Source organism: Aristolochia californica, unplaced genomic scaffold (genome assembly GCF_029961685.1).
Source record: "Aristolochia californica isolate CCGP_79_NKW_82.1479 unplaced genomic scaffold, dmAriCali1.0.hap1 SCAF_13, whole genome shotgun sequence".
In the NCBI taxonomy this organism is placed as follows: domain Eukaryota; kingdom Viridiplantae; phylum Streptophyta; class Magnoliopsida; order Piperales; family Aristolochiaceae; genus Aristolochia; species Aristolochia californica.
Genome location: NW_027181804.1, coordinates 2884792 through 2901554, shown reverse-complemented (window position 1 = coordinate 2901554; position 16763 = coordinate 2884792). Strand labels below are relative to the sequence as shown.

Sequence of the window (16763 nt, the reverse complement as noted above, 5' to 3'; positions counted from 1 at the left end):
GCAATTTCTTGAAATGAGCCCTGTTTGAAATTCAAACTGCTTTTGGGAATTCTTCTCTTAATTCTACTTTACACCGGTTTGGGGCTTGTTTTGGTCCAGGGGTGGGATAAAAAGGAGGGAAGGCATATCAACCTACCCCCACTATCTCTAAGTTTCCTTACTAGGGGACACATCTCCTTGAGCAAGGCTCATTGTGGGGAAGGAATATTTGTCTCTTTCAAGATGTCTGTGAGTCAAGAGTGATCTAAGATCTGTAGAAATTTTGGTAAATTGTCGCTTTCATTCAACCATTTCATCTACTTACATCCGTATTTATATACAAAAATTACAGTTAAATTTAATCTGATATCTCGGATCATCTCTGAAATTGGTGTTACGAATGACTTTTTCCTCTGTTTTTACGGATCTGGAAGACAACCCGATGGAGGATCTCACGCCAAGAAGATCTTGCTCTATATTAACTGCATTTGCTTAACGCGAAAGGGTTTCAATTAAGTTGAAAATGCTACCAAAACCTTTCTATGGTTTCAATTTATTCCAGTGTCATTCCTTAACCACAAAGTGATCGTACTGTAGATGCTAAATCAACGAGAATATGTTTATTCCTCCAGAAGCCACAAGCTAGCAGTTTCTCATCCCCTTCAGACCAAAACCTGATAAGGATTGAACCAGAGCCCAAGCATATTCTGTTGCCTCTGCAACACGTCAAAGCTTCTGGGTTGTGAAAACGGCGTCGCTGCCTCAGTTGCCTCTTCTTGATCATGAATCCCTGATACTTGAAAAGAGCGATGAGAGTCGATTAGAGGGACTTCTCAAGTCAAGGTTCCTGTACTTTCTTGAGGGTGAACCTACGGGCCTGGCCTCACTTGATGTTGCCGATGAAGATGACCGATCACTCTCGCCGGTCGCAAGCCTTCCTCGTTAAGCAACTAGACCATCAAGTATTCAGTGGAGCACTGAAGAATATGACCAGACAGCCCAAATTGAGGAGAAAGCTGAAAATCTAGTTCTCGATTATATTTGGTGGTGTAGGGTGGCTTTGATTAAGATCGATCCCCCACTAGCTAATCACACTTATTTTCACTTTACGTGGTAAGTGGAACTGCATGCATGGCCATGCAAATTTGGGCAAGATGCCTTGAAACCCTAGCACCATCAGTGTTTAGTTACAGATAGAACCTTGTACATAACTATTTCATATTTCTATTTAATACCTAATATTAATATAATCATGTTAAATAAAAAAACTTCATAAATAAGATAATAATCATACAAATTATATTCAATCTCTTCCTTATATAAGATTAAACATTTTTTTTATTTAATAGGCCTTACCTTCAAGTCAAAGAAGATTATTATGAGCTTAAATATAGATTAGGTTCAGGTTTAGCAATCAAATTGCAGTATTTTTCTTAATCTTAAGAGAAAAACTCGTGATCAAATAGAGTTTAAACATTGAAACGGAAAAAAAAAAAAAAAAAAAAACAGGCCTTAGTCCGATAGATGATGTCGGTGGGCATCAGGTCGGGTTTTATAGGAAACCTGATTCGACCCGATCCAAAAACCTCAGGTTTGAGTTTCTGGTTTCACCCCATAGGTCGGGGACGGGTAGGAAAAAAAATCTTTCAGGTTTCAAGTCAGAGAGAGGTTTTTCTAAACAAAAAAGCTATTCAGAGAACAATTCTCCACCTGAATTATCTATCTTTTCGGTTCCTCCCAATGCAGAAAACTCGGATAAGTGAATTAGCCGACAACATTTGATGGCTGGTGTGAGAGAAAGAAGCCAATTGGTATGCTTCCGTTTGCTTGACTTTTACCTCGAACCGAGCTGAAGGCTTGCTTGCAGATCAGAGAACAACCGGCGAGAGTCGAGTTAGCGAGGCTCAGAGAGTGGAGACAACGTCTCGAGAATTACAATCCTCAACCTCTTTGTCAGTTTCGCGTTCTCTTCTCAACTCCAATTCCCTTTAATAACTCCTGACTGTAGTGTTATCTGGTCAAAACGAGAACCAGAAATGTGGGTGCGGCCTGTGAGCAGGACCTGTTCTCTGTGATCTCCTCTCATCTTTTGACTTAACTCACATTCCTTTTTAGTTTTCTCCTTGGATTGACCAGAAAAGCGTTTCGAGATAAGCTGAAGGGACTGGAAGGAACAGAAGATAAAAAAAAAAAAAAAAAAAAAAACCTTCTTCCTTGTTCATTCTTATATTAGATTTTATAACAATTCACCCTCTTTCTCTTTGTTTTTTTTTTCTGTGATTTATATAACTTGGGAGTAACAACAACTTCATGCACCCATATTTAATGGAGTTAAACTGCTTAATAATCTCTGTTTGGTCATTTAAATTTGCAGGTTTGATCTTATTGAATTGGTATGTACTGATAGTATTAACTTCCTTAAACTTGATCATGCATTTAAACCTAAGATTAGCAAATCTAGATATGAAAACACAAAACTCAATCTCATTTTTTTACTATTTCATGATTAAATATATAATCAAGGACTTAACAGTCACAAAACCAAGTGGAGAAATCAAATCCAAAGATCTGGGTTAGGTATGCATCACCAACTTGAATATTTTGTTGACCCAAAAGTGGAGGAACGGTCTTTGAATTGAGAACTGTTTCTTCTCTGCTGCTCCCTTTGACAGACTCAGCCCTAACAGACGCGTCTATGGTGGAAGACCCTTTTAAAATAAGATCAAATCAACCTGCCTTTCAATGGGAAATGGCCGAACCCTTCACTCTGCTGGAAGTGTTCAGTTAACTAACACTTTAAGCATGGTAAAGGTTTAAGTATTTTTTCTAGGGAGGACCAACTTTGGTAGATATATGCTTAAGAGGTAAGAGCATCTAATCTGAGGCAGCCATTTCAGGTTGATTAGTCCCCTATTCCCTGTTCACATGAATGTGCAGAAAGTACTTGAGTGGCTTTTGCTACATAACAATTTATGTGGAATGAACTTGTTTATCCTAACTTATAACATGCACTTACAATATATTCACTACGAAAAAAATTAACAAATGAGTAAATTACAAAGTTTTAGAGTGATTTACAACGTTTTTTTTTTTTTAAGTGTGTATATTGATAAACAAGGGGAGGAAAATACAAACCTAGCTTTGGGGGCCTGACTCCACAACAAAGTGTTGGAGAGACACACCTGCATTAGCCTGAGAGTCTGCCAGGTGATTAGCAAAGCACGGAATGTGGTTCCATTTATAGTTTAAACCAGAAAATGAATTACAAATTTTATTGAACATATCCTAATGGCGCCACGGGGGTGACTATGGTTAGCACACTAATTGATGACTACTTTTGAATCGCCTTAAAAAAAAGGGGCCAAAGAGGTGGCTAGAGACGATCTTGAGTCCGTGCAAAAGACCAAAGAGTTCTACAGTGGTAGAATCTGAGTTGACTAGGGAACCTGCATATGAGAAGAGGAGATCGCTATTTCCATTGTGGATAACACCACCAAATCCTGTCGGACCAGGGCAACCTAAAGCACTACCATCAAAGTCGAGTTTTGTGTACCCAGGTGGAAAGGGGGGGGGCATGTAGCCATAGTAGGGGGTCTAGAGGGCAGGGACATCCCAACAATAGATTGCCAATTCCCTCTAAAGTTTGAGTCACAGAATTTTTTGAATTATTTGCTATTTAAGAGCCAGATAGAGACTTGACTAGAGATTTGCTCTGTTAAAACCTCAATAAGACAAGTTTTGAGTTTGAATTTCCTCCTATTGCGCTCTTTCCAGAGAGCCCAGATAATGTGACCAAAACAGCAAGATAAGATCATTTTTCCTAATTTTGGGAGTTTCATACCGACGAGGGAGAAGACATTGTCAACAATGTTTCCAGAGGCACAGAATTGAAGGCCAATTTTGTTTAAAAGGGAAGTCCAGACTAGGTAGGCAAGCTGACATGAAAGAAGGACATGTGTTGCTGTTTTTGGGGTATTCTTACAAAAGGGGCAGTGAGGGTCCAAGTCAGAGGTGCCCCGACGAATTAAAGCATCAGAGGTTAAGATTTTGTTTCTGTAGGCAGACCAAATGAATAATCTAACATGTAGAGGAGCGAGAAGATCCCAAGCATAAGCAACAGGGTGCTTTGGGTGGGCTGATGAGAGGTTGTTTAGGTATGTATAGGCAGAAGATGTGGAGAAAGACCCCTTTCGGACAGGGAGTCTAGATTAGAGTATCATTGGATGTATTTGGCTGTCTGGTTGGAAGAGTGAGGAGTTGGGATGCAAGGAGAACTTCAGTATCTGTGAGATGTCTTCTAAGATTTAGATTTCAACCTCCATTTTCTGACCAGATATCAGAGATATAGATGTCTGAGTTACCTGAGAGGTCAAATATTTTCAGAAAGCTATTTTTGAGGGGGGATTTGCCAACCCACCAGTCTTTCCAAAACTTTGATGTATTTCCATTTTCAATGTAACATTTTTTAGCCATTTTGAATTTGGGGAGGAGTTGCGCTATTTTTCTCCAGGCGGGTGAGTGAGAGTGAATTCGCCCTCCTTCTGTCCACCAGCCAGAGGGTAGATTTGCTTTCTCCCTAACAAAAACTCTCCAAATCAAGTGATAATTCATATTAAATTTCCAAATCCATTTAAGCAGCAGAGCAGAGTTTGTTGTGGATGTATCTTGGATACCCAATCCACCTAATACTTTTGGCTTGCATGCCTCCTCCCATTTAACCAGATGATATTTTTTTGTTACCATTTGGTCCACCCCTAAGGAAACGTCTCTTTAGGAGTTCAATTCTATTTTTGATTGACATTGGGCAATGGAACATAGATAAATAATAGTTAGGGATTCCTTCTAAACATGATTTGATGAGAGTTAACTTGTTTGCTTTTGAGAGAAATTTTCCCCATCAGGTGGCAAGTCACCCTTCCAAACGCTCAATGACAGGGTGCCAGTAAGCATTACGTGGGGTAAGAGGAAGCACCAAATAGGTTCTAGAAGATGATTCAACGCAACAACCACGATAGTTGGCCATAGAGTTGAGAAGACCAGGCTCAATATTGTAACCAGAGATAGAAGATTTCTCCTAACTGATTTTTTGTCCAGTTGAGATTTCAAATAAGCTCAGCACGGCACTTAAATTATGAATTTGATTGAGGGTGTCATCACAGAAAAAAATAGTATCATTTGCATGTTGGAGGAAGCTAATATCGAGAACAGGGTTAGGAGAGACGGGGCTTAGCCATCCAGATGTTTTAGCCAGACAGATCATTGCGGCTAATTGTTCTCCAATGAGAGTAAACAAAAATGGGGACAGGGGATCTCTGAGTCCCCTAGATCCTTTGAAGTATCCACAAGGTTTGCCATTTATCAGGATTGAATAGAAGATGTTAGAGATACGGCTTCTTATCCAAAATCTCCAACGAATGGGGAAACCCATCTTATTGAGGAGGTGGTCAACTAGTTTGATAATAACTCTTGGGTTATTCAATTTCTTGAAGGAGTGAAGGATTTCATGGGCGGCCATAGACGAGTCTAGAATATTTCGACCAGCAATAAAACCACTCTGACTGGGGCTGATGATGTTAGGGAGAATAGACTTGAGGCGCTTGGCGAGGATACGAACTAAGATTTTGTAAGAGCTTGTGGTGAGGCTTATAGGCATGTAATCTTTGGCATGAGCGAAACATAATTGTTTTGGAACGAGGGCAATGAAGGAGGCTCCAATAGATTTGTAGGTGATACCTACTTGGTAAAAAATTTTAACAAAGTTGTGCACATCGCTTCTGATAATGTTTCAGTATTAACGACAGAATTTCCCATTGAAACCATCTGGGCCCGGGGCCCTATCTCTAGGCATTCCGAGAACTGCTGCATCAATTTCATCTGGGGAGAAAGGGTTTTCTAGATGAGAAACATCAGATTTAGAGATCCGACGGAAGTTGATCTGGTCTAGGATAGGGCGATTGAAATACTGTTCTATATAGAGACCTGAAAAAAACTTAACAAACTCATTAGCAATAGAAACACTAGTTAGTTATTTTTATGTCGGATGCAAGGTAGTGATGATCTTTTGTGACAAGTGGAACTAAGGGAAGCTTATGAAGTGGGCAGATCAATATTGCTGGACAGTGCCGATCAATAGGCAATAAATACTCTTAATCACCCAATGGTGACCTATCTATGGTTTTTTTAGCTCTCAAAAGATTGTATTCTTAACATATATAAACTTGAATTAATACTTGTTCTTATATGTCATTAGATTTAGAATTAGAAACCCTTTAACTGCTGTTTTTATGAACTAAAGAAAGAGCAATTATCCTCATATATAGAGAAGAAAAATTGACACCACAAAGTAGGTTTTCCTTATTCTTATCCTTAATTTCTGGCCAGGCTAAATTATTCAGATAAAGGGCACTTTAGTATACCACACACCCAGTTGTGGGTCCCTATGGATTTCTTTTATAGATCGAAACAAGAAGCAGAAAGCCCCAGTCAATGTTGCAGGAAATTCTCTCTCTCTCTCTCTCTCCCCCTCTCCCACATCTTCACATAGAAGAAACAGAACCACTCACTGACATGTGCATCGGTCACTAAAAGAATCTCTCCTGTATTTTAACCTCTTGTTCTTCATAGGATAACATGGAGGCTTCTTTTCCTCTTCTAGATCCTGCAACCCAAATTGCCCCTCCCAAAATGCCATAAATATCATCATGGGTCCCCCGAGCTTTCCATTTATTGTCAGGTAACGGTGGTCAAATATAAGGGGATCTCAGAAGTTAGAAGAGAACCTAATTTTTTCAACTTGCTTCAGGGATATGATTCCTCTACCTCTCACCCTCTTTTGTCTATTCTTATGTTAAATCATTCATAAGAGTGATAGATGAGAACATGTCTTCTGCTCTCTGATCTTATTTTCTGTTCTTGGCAAAGCGGTAAAGCCCAGAAGAAGTGGTAGAAATGGAAATTTTGATTAGGATGGACGAATGGAACAGGAAGGAAGGAAAAGAAAAACTCATGGAATCTTGTGGGATTTGTCTGTTATGTCCTCGGATCAATTTGAAGAGGGTCGAGAGCTTTCTGTCATGCTGGACCCTCTCTATTTAAATCAGGCTGTAGCTGCATCCTCTCTTTGTTTCATTCATACACCAAATTCTCTCTTCTCTCTCCGTCCGGTCTTTCCCCTGAGTACAGATTCCAATTTAAGTTGGAAAAAAAAAAAAAAAAAAAAAAGTGGGGGAAGAGAGATGGTGAGATTTCCTGCACTTCCTTTTCTCCTTTGATCCTCTGTTGGGTCCCTTTGATTTCCTATTATGTCTCTTTGGCTTATTTAAATTTTGCAGTAAACTCAAGCTTCTCATTTCATGATCTGCTTGTAGGAAGGTGTCGGTGCAGAGACATGGGCGGGCTATGTGGATTGGAGAGGAAGACCAGCTTTGAGAAGCCGCCATGGAGGCATGCTTGCAGCTTCCTTTGTGTTGGGTAATCTCATCCTGAAACAGAAAATGAAGCAGAAGCATACAAATGAAATTTAACAGTAACCCAAAATGAAAAGCATATCGAACAACCTGTTTTTCTTCCATTTCATTTGATTCTCTTTGCCCTATCCCTCTTCAATTCTCAACACCCCAAACTTGCTTCACTATGTAATGCAAGAAAACCATCGCTGATGATCATGCAAAGAAAACGATTACTCCAATAGCATAGATGATTTCAATCTTTAACGGGTCTTCATTTACAAGTTCTTTGTCCATTTTATACATGTTGCAGGTGTGGAGGTGCTGGAGAACCTGGCTTTTCTGGCAAACGCAAGCAACCTGGTCACCTACTTGTCCAAATTTATGCATTTCTCCCCAGCAATATCAGCCACCACCGTCACAAATTTCATGGGGACAGCCTTTCTTCTTGCGCTCCTCGGAGGATTCGTCTCCGATGCATTCCTCACCTCTTACCACATGTACCTGATAAGTGCTTCCGTCGAGTTCCTGGTAAACCCTTCACTCCACGGCTGTACCACAGCTACAGCCTTTCCAGTCTCTTCCAGATTTCCCCTCGCCGGTAGCTTTGCCGGTGCAAACTGTTTTTCCTCCTGTCTTCACTGTACTTTTTCTTACTTTTCAGTGTTTCACCCCAAAGCAAATAAACAAAAGTTTGTGATGTGATTTTCTTTCGGAACAATCTGTCCTGAAACATTGAACGTGAACCCACCTCTGTATTCGATGCGGTAGGAGGAGGGACCCGCTTTTTCAGGCACATGAGACACGTCTGGTAGTTCCCATGGCCTTGATAGCTTCATGACCATGACTGGTTTCATGATTAGGGCATCCCACATGAAAGCCCGGTCCCTCAGGAGAAGCAACAGACATCACTGGACAGCAAAAGATCAGGTGATGGGTTGCCTTCGCAAAATGAAGACAACCATGGGAGACTCATAGCATCATGGAATTGTTTTTAGTGGCATCAGTGGGACTTCTGCTTTTGGGCAGTTTTAAGTCTCAACCACCCTGAAGTACACGTTCACGTGGCCTTCCTCGACCAGTGGCACTTCCCTTTTCGTGGGAGTGGGAGGAGGACGAGTATCTCAAAATATCTCCATCATTGGACTGCTTTTATTATTGGACAGTTTTCCGTCTTTTCTGTCGCATCTTGCATTTGATCCAATGCTTCAGCTTCTTGATCTATTGATCGTTTGTTTTTGCTCTTCTGGTATCTGGGTTGTGTCAAGCATCAAGAATTCAAGATCCTTTCTAATGGGAGTTTGTTAATCTTTGATGGGTATGTTCAGGGTCTGGTGACACTGACAGTGCAAGCTCACCTGCCGTCACTAAAGCCACCCCCATGCAACTCCGCAGCTTCTGGGCTTCCATGCCAGGAAGCCGGTGGTGAAAAAGCTGCAATGCTCTTCTTGGGGCTTTATCTCGTCGCCTTGGGCGTTGGGGGTATAAAAGGCTCGTTGCCCGCACACGGGGCGGAACAATTCGACGAGGAAAAGCCACAGGGGCGGAAGCAGAGGTCCACCTTCTTCAGCTACTTTGTGTTTTGTCTCTCCTGTGGAGCTCTGATCGCCGTCACCCTCGTTGTCTGGGTTGAGGATAACAAGGGATGGGAATGGGGTTTCGGAATCTCGACCGCGACGATTCTGCTTTCTATTCCTCTCTTTCTCTCTGGCTCTGCAACTTACAGGAACAAGATTCCCAATGGAAGTCCTTTGACGACGATGGCTAAGGTAAGAAAGTTTCGCTTTGATAGTTATTTGATCTTGGGTGAGGGGATGATCCAAAATGAGGAGACAGGGACTGGCTCCTTGCAATTTCTAGTTTTTTACTTTGTATGCTAATTTGAAACCGCCGTTCACTTCCGTATCGGGTACCGGAAAATGAATCTTACAGGTTCTTATTGGGTCAATCTGGAACAGCTGCATCAACCGGGGAAGCCCGCCAAATGCAGTTGTCAGCATGACCACAAGCCCCGTCAATCTATTCAGATGCGTCTCCGGCAAGGAAGAAACAGTGAAATGCCCAGAAATGGAAGCAATTGAATTACCGACTGATTCGCTCAGATTCCTCAATACAGCACTGGAGACCAGACCCTCTTTTTCAAGGCTCCACTGCACTGTAGAACAGGTGGAAGAAGTAAAAATAATCATGAAAATCCTCCCCATCTTTGCTTGCACCATAATGCTCAATTGCTGCCTCGCACAGCTCTCCACCTTCTCAGTCCAACAAGCGGCCACCATGGACACCAAACTGGGGTCACTGACCGTCCCCCCGGCATCCTTACCTGTCTTCCCTGTCGTCTTCATCATGATCCTTGCACCGATTTATGACCACATTATAGTGCCCTTTGCTCGAAAGCAGATGAAAACGGAGATGGGGATTACACATTTACAGAGAATTGGAACTGGCTTAGTTCTCTCCGTAATTGCAATGGCGGTCGCCGCTCTAGTGGAGATCAAAAGGAAACGGGTGGCGACCCGATCAGGCTTACTTGACTCCAATCAGTCCTTGCCGGTTACTTTCTTCTGGATCGCCTTTCAATACCTGTTCTTAGGTTCAGCCGACCTTTTCACACTGGCGGGACTGATGGAGTTCTTCTTCACAGAGACTCCTGCGAGTATGAGATCCTTGGCAACTTCGCTTTCATTTGCATCCCTGGCTATGGGTTATTATCTCAGTTCAGTGCTCGTTTCTGTGGTCAACAGAGCCACTGTTGATCGGCCTTGGCTGTCTGGTAGCAACATCAATAGCTACCACCTTGAGAGATTTTACTGGTTGATGTGTGTGTTGAGTACACTAAATTTCCTGCACTTTCTCCTCTGGGCAAGCCGCTACAAGTACAGATCACTGGGCAACAAGACCTAAAAGACGCCATTTTTCTTCATCGGATAACAATTTTCACGAGATGATTTTGCCCCTAGCTCATCTGTCATGAGCCATTGTAACATTTATCGGATTTGTAACCTCGGTAGAGGATATCCGAATGTGAAGAATTGAAAGGAGTAGCTTATCAATTTGGGTATATTTCCATGGATCTCCTTATTAAATATTTATCACCTTATGACAAAAAATCTGTTTGTTTCAAAAGAAAAGGTTCCGAGCCATGTCTTCCTTTTTCTCTCTTTCTTTCTCCTTGCTTTTACTTTCCTTTTTCCTCTCTCGTCCTTGTCCTCTAGCAAAGTGGTGAATTTCACAACCAAAGGGACACTGTAGAGATGGGGTTAGTGACACGTCAACATTCTTTTTTCTAGCACATTCATAGTCTTGTCTCCATTCCTGTCAATAATTTTCATTCACTAATGCTATAACAAACAATTTAATGATGAACAGTGATCAACAACATCCAGGGCGAACTACCAGTTGCCTGCACTAAACAAAAAAATTTCCCTGCCCACTGCTCAAGAAACAAATACCTCAGTAAAATTAAGATGCATTTAGCTTATCACCAATAATCCCCACAAGAACATTTCCCGTCCTTGAAATGGTGAAATCGGTTCCTATCCCTCACAGTAATCTCCCTATCAAACACTTTGGATATCACCTTGGTAGCATCATGGCAATCTCCACAAACCCGAAGATTTTTCACAATCCTAATAACCAATCCTTCTCTCAAAGCCAGAAGCCCAAAGGCAATAGCTACCTTCTCACTGTGCCTACATAAAGCATCCTCTTTCTCCTCGTCCTCGACATCAAATAGCACTTCTTTCGTGTTAGCCACATAACCTGCAATCTTCATGCGCCTTGAGATCTCTCCTACCATAAATTCAATCTCTCTATACCTTGGGTGTGTTTTGTCCCCTGCAAAGAACTCGTGAACTACCCCATCCACTTCAATAACACTACAACCAGGCTCTTTTCTTACTCCCTTGGATTTCATCAATCTTCTGATGTCACTAACCCCGTTCCACTTGCCGGAATCGGCATAAATATTTGAAATAAGAACATAAGCTCCATCGTTTCTTTCTTCTAGTTCTACAAGCCTCCGTGATGCAAATTCACCCACCTCCAAGTTTTTGTGTATTCTACAGGCGTGAAGCAGAGCACCCCATGCACCTGCATGAGGCTTAATGGGCATGTTCTGAATGAAATTAAAGGCCTCAATCAGGAGTCCTGCTCGACCATACAAATCAACCATGCAGCCGTAATGCTCGTGCCAAGGTTTTAGGCCATACACTTGTGTCATTGAGTCAAAGTGCATTTTGCCCTCACTAACCAATCCAGCCACGCTACATCCATGCAGAACTGATATGAAAGTAATTTCATTCGGAAAAATCCCCTCCTCTTTCATGAGAGAAAACATTTCCAAACACTTCTCACTCACTCCGTTCATAGCCAGCCCGCCTATCATGCTGCTCCAAGTGAACACATTCTTATCTCCCATCTTCCAGAACACCTCCAAGGCCTTAGAAACCACCCCACATTTCGAATACATATCTATGAGCGATGTCCCCAGTGTCACACTCATTTTCAGCCTGCTTCTTTCAATGTAGGCATGAGCCCATCCGCCTTGATCCAAGGCACCTAAATGCGCGCAAGCAGATAACACAGACACCAGAGTGACTTCATTAATCCCGGCACCCTCGATTTGCATCTGACTGAACAATTCCAGTGCCTCCCTCGACTTCCCGCACTGTGCATAGCCTGCAATCATTGCATTCCATGCAACAAGGTCTCGATGAGGCATTTTATCAAACAGCCTCTGCGCGAACCCAATGTTCCCAGAGCACGCACACGCACCAACCATTGTCGTCTGGGTGACCAAATCCGGACAGTCAATGCCCTCAAAGACTCTACAGGCAGAATCCGATGCCTGAAGTTCGGCATACATGTGGATTAGACCGCTTTGGACATGCGGATCTGATTCAAACCCCCGCTTCATCACGGTGGCATGGACGGCAGAGCTGTTTTGCAACGTAGATTCGTGAGCACATGTCCTTACCAGGAAGGTGAAGGTATAGTTATCAGGGACGAGACGGTCTGCGTGAAGAATTTGGCTGTAGAAGTGGAAGCTGTGCCAGGGACTATGGCTTTTAGAGTAGGCTCTTATCATGGTGTTTAAGGCGAAAACTGTCGGGTTTTGGCATCGGCTTAAGATATGATTCGAGTAATCGAGTTTATCTGGGTAAGAAAGAGCGATAGAAGCGATGAATTTGCCGAGTAAAGATGGTTCCTCGAGAATGCCATTCACGAGTAATTGTGTGTGGACTTGTCTAATTTCTTTGAACGACTGACATGATTGTATTAGAGAAAGAGATGGGTAATTAGTAATAGATCTTAGAAAGCTCATCATCCGAGAAGAAGAAACAGGGCATTGTGTTCGGAGTCTACGATTTCGTTATTACGCTTCCGGGCGGTGGCCTCTCTATTTGCCCTTGTGTTTTTCGCTTCCGGGCGGAGGCCTCTCTATTTGCCCATTTTTTCCCGGTTTTCAAGTCCCCATTTCTTATATCAGACTTGTGTTTTTCTTATCCACTGTTTATCTTCGTTTCTGCTCCTATTCCCAATCCACAGACCCCACTCATTTTTTTTTCTTTTGTTCCAACAGGCAACTCTCCTGCACTAGTTCCCATTTCTCCTGATCCTTCAAAAGTTTGGAGACCAAAAAGAAAAACTCCATAGAGGGAAGCGTTTCTTCCGCAATTCAGGTAAAAGATCTAGAATTGGAACAAGTATTGAGCTAAATATAGCACTGTCAAATTCTTGAAAACTGCCTGGCCCAAATGCAGGAGTTAATCGATCAAAACTGCCAGAAAATAAACACCAGTCATAGTTTCCTTCCATTTATGAGTGCACAATTTCACCAATGACGTTATGCCCTTTCCTTCAAATGAATAAAAAATAAAAATATATCGGTACAGAAAATATGAATACATGTAAAAGAGTTGTCATGAGCCATTTTAAGAAACATAATTTTTATGACAACAAGAAACGGAAAGAAATAAAAAACAAAGAAAACTCAAAAATAAAAGACTTTGAGCATTAGGGTAAATAGATATCCTCCGTGAGTCTCAGTTACAAAAAGTAATACCGTAGGGAAAGACCTGAGATCAGCATTACAGCATACACACTAAAATCCATGAAGACAGCATTGAGGGCTTTCTGCATCATCAATCCAACCTCCAACACCTTACCAACGTTATCTGCCCAATCATCTTCCTGTGCAGTTGTTTTACCTTCTTCAGTCATTTCACTGCCTCCTTTCTCCACTAGTATTAATCCCAGCACAATAGTTATGTTAGTCAGGAGAAGGAGAACAAGGGGCTGAGATGTTAAGAAGCTCTGCAGAACAAGGGGATCTGTAGTGGTTTGACTTGTCATTGCCACTATAAGTGCAAATATGACAGCAGAAACTAGTCGAATGGTCTCGGTTGCCGAAATGGACAAGCTAAGCCGGTTGGGAGAAAAAGTTTTAGCTAGATAGGACCCCAGCCTGCTCTTATTGGACAAATTCCCAGAATAGGACTGCGAGTTCTGCAATACCGGGATAGGATCTGTAGGATTCCCATCGGTAACTTCCGTCCGGGCAGCTTCAGAAAGGCTATAACTTGGCTGAACAGGAAGTGAGCTAGTTCTGTGATGAAGGTGAATTCCAGTGTTGGATCCTGTTGGTTTCCAAACAGTATCATTGTCTATCTCAGCTTTTGGTGCCACAGAAGGGCTAGGGGTATCATCCTCCCCAGTGGAACTAACTGCAAATATTGGAAAGGCTGGATGAGAAACAGATCAAGGTTAATGAACTAAAAATAACAAAGAATGATGCTTTTAAAAGATATATGGAGAAGCTTAATTAAGATTTACAATGCCTTCCCAAACTTCAAATCATAATGAAGGCCAAACAAGAAATTATAACTATTCCTTTCTCAAAGTCAAGATGCCACACACTGGCAAGATATCTCAGTTACCAGGTGAGATATCATGGATTTTCAGAGGTCTGACAAGATACATATTGTATAATTTCATATTTCCATAAGACATCTCACATATTGGGTGAGATATCTCAGATCACATACCGGATTTTGCAAGAACCAGTATGAAACCATGTATCGAGCTATGAAAGTGAAACCTTGCCCAAAGTGGTTCATTGATGCTGCACCTGCTTCAACTTCAATACTCACAGTTTCAAGACTTTTTCCTTTTTATGCTTTTTCAACAAACAAAAAAAAGATCTTTTTCTCTTCTGCATGTGATTTTTTATGGTTTTGTAATATCCAACCTGGGGTAAAGGAGTCAAGTTGTCAACCTAGTATGAGATAGGTTAAGGGCCTAGTTTTCTGTATTCCAACAGCTATGGAGCTTTAATATATTGGTCAACTACTTAACATATGGTATCAAAGCAGACAGTAGATCCTATGTTCAAATCCTATAAGGCACTACGTAGAAAAGTGATACCCAAGGCCAGAATGAGAGGCAACACAAAGAAAAAGGTCATATGATCCAAAGTGAAAGCTAACATAGAGTGGAACCCTCTAGGCATAGAAGAATGGTGGATTGTTATGGTCTTATGGGGTCCAACCTAGGTATGGCCGTCAGTTTGGTTCAGCCTAGTATAAGATAGATTCAATGGTCCAGCTCTGCACATCCCATGCTCTAAAATTTTTGGAGTACTGGCCAGATGCCTAACATAATGACATTTGCAAAACGTTCTGTTGAATTACAAACATAACATTCCACAACAGCTAGGGAATCATCTACCAGTTTCAAGAACATTTTATGTTTTCAATAAAAAAATCACTTAATAACTTTAGCAAAACATAAAGCTGTTTAAACTAACAAATTCTCAACTAACAAGGTAACTAGAAACACATAAAATAGAGTAATAAGAAATACAACCTCATAAAAAGAAAAATGGAAGTCACTCGCAATGATTGATTTGACTTTCCTTATCCTCATCTTACAAGACTTTTCTCACTCTTCTCCCTTGAATGAAGAAGCAGACAGTATTGATTGCTGATTACAGTAGTGACAGAGAGGTAAAGATATAAAGAAGCATCTTCTGAGATCATATTTTTCTATTTCCATTTTAAGTTGATCTGGACAGTGCTTTCAAATTAACCATTATGTATAATATTGCAGCTGACGACGCATGATTGAGGATTTTAGCGATATCATCCTCACTGCAGTGTGTATGGATATATTAACTGCTTAATCATCAAGCAGCACGGGTTCGTTAAGAACGCCCCACAGGATGCTTTACTCGACAAGTAAAAAAAAGAAAAAAAAGATCAGGCATGCATTGCCAACACCAAATTGACCTCCTATTTGACACAGAAACATTAAGTAATCATCTCCAAGAAAACCGCTGTATGATTTCATCATCCACCAAGAGAATTGAAAAAACTCGCCGGTCACCAATAAGACCGGCAAACTAAACAGTTTCAACAGAATCACATGCAAGCAAGGAAATAAATAGGCTATCAAAAATGTAAGTGCTCCTCCAGTCTGTATTAGGAAGAGTTGAGAAACAGATCTTAACTAGATCCATGGTATTGGACATAATAAGAGCAAGATAATAATATCAAGAAACGATTATAATTCAATTTAGGGCAAGACGAGCGCAATACAACGCACCGGTGGCGGAAACATGAACAGGAGCTTTCGGAAGAGACAGCGACTGTGTGAAAGCGTCACGTTGTCCGGTGATAAAGGCGAGGCGATCGGCTCCACGCTCAGCAAGTCTCCTTTTCCGGGCGTCCCTTGCGTTGCTCTCCATTGAACGATCGCCTTCGTTTCAGTTTCAGGGATTTGAAAGATAAAAAGAGACACGGAGAGGTAGCATTGCCATGGGCAACCACGAGACGGTCTTTATAAAAAAAATATAGATAAGGTGAAAGTACAAAATGAAGGGTGGCTTTTACATAAATGACAAAAAAGTCCTTCGAAAATTGAAATTAAAAATGTGGAAACCTGAGCGATGAATTATTGGGACCCAACTCCGGTCCTAGGGGTCGAACTACCGCTCTGCTAAGTATCGACCACGGTTCGATGGAAAGTAAACCCTTAAGGTCAATTTGGAACTTATGAAAAAAAAAATAAGAATTTAATTATTATTATTCCCAAAAATAGTTAATAAAATAAATTTTATCATTATCTCGTTTTTACTAAATATTTTAAAAATAATTATTATCAAATTGATATCATACAATATTTTTTTTAAAACAAATTAAAAGAGAGATAGGGTTAGCCAATTGAAACAACAAGAAAGGGCAAGGACCCCTTTCCTAAGTCAAAAACAGGCAGGGAGGGCAGGGATCCCTCTCTTAGCTCTCCCCTCCAACGGCAATCAAACAAAACCAATCTACT

At 41.3% G+C, this 16763-nt stretch overlaps 3 protein-coding genes across 4 annotated transcripts; 1 reads left to right on the top strand and 2 right to left on the bottom strand.

Annotated features, from left to right (window-relative positions):
• Positions 1-7063: 7063 nt before the first annotated feature.
• LOC137948040 (protein NRT1/ PTR FAMILY 4.6-like) lies at positions 7064-10499 on the top strand. Its single transcript, XM_068793957.1, has 5 exons — positions 7064-7217; positions 7347-7449; positions 7738-7955; positions 8753-9193; positions 9357-10499. Exons 1-5 carry the CDS (start codon positions 7215-7217, stop codon positions 10326-10328), a joined length of 1737 nt encoding a protein of 578 aa, XP_068650058.1. The 5' UTR covers positions 7064-7214; the 3' UTR covers positions 10329-10499.
• Positions 10500-10600: 101 nt separating this feature from the next.
• On the bottom strand, positions 10601-12875 carry LOC137948728 (putative pentatricopeptide repeat-containing protein At5g40405). The gene has a single exon (XM_068794881.1). It carries the CDS (start codon positions 12751-12753, stop codon positions 10906-10908), a length of 1848 nt encoding a protein of 615 aa, XP_068650982.1. The 5' UTR covers positions 12754-12875; the 3' UTR covers positions 10601-10905.
• Positions 12876-13416: 541 nt separating this feature from the next.
• On the bottom strand, positions 13417-16224 carry LOC137948901 (uncharacterized). Of its 2 annotated transcripts, none has more exons than XM_068795113.1 (2): positions 16032-16224; positions 13417-14170 (listed from the first exon to the last, which is right to left on the bottom strand). In XM_068795113.1, exons 1-2 carry the CDS (start codon positions 16171-16173, stop codon positions 13476-13478), a joined length of 837 nt encoding a protein of 278 aa, XP_068651214.1. In that variant the 5' UTR covers positions 16174-16224; the 3' UTR covers positions 13417-13475. The 2 variants fall into 2 exon arrangements, with proteins under 2 accessions (XP_068651214.1, XP_068651215.1); XM_068795114.1 differs by having other exon boundaries at positions 13417-14152.
• Between the last annotated feature and the right edge of the window lie 539 nt (positions 16225-16763).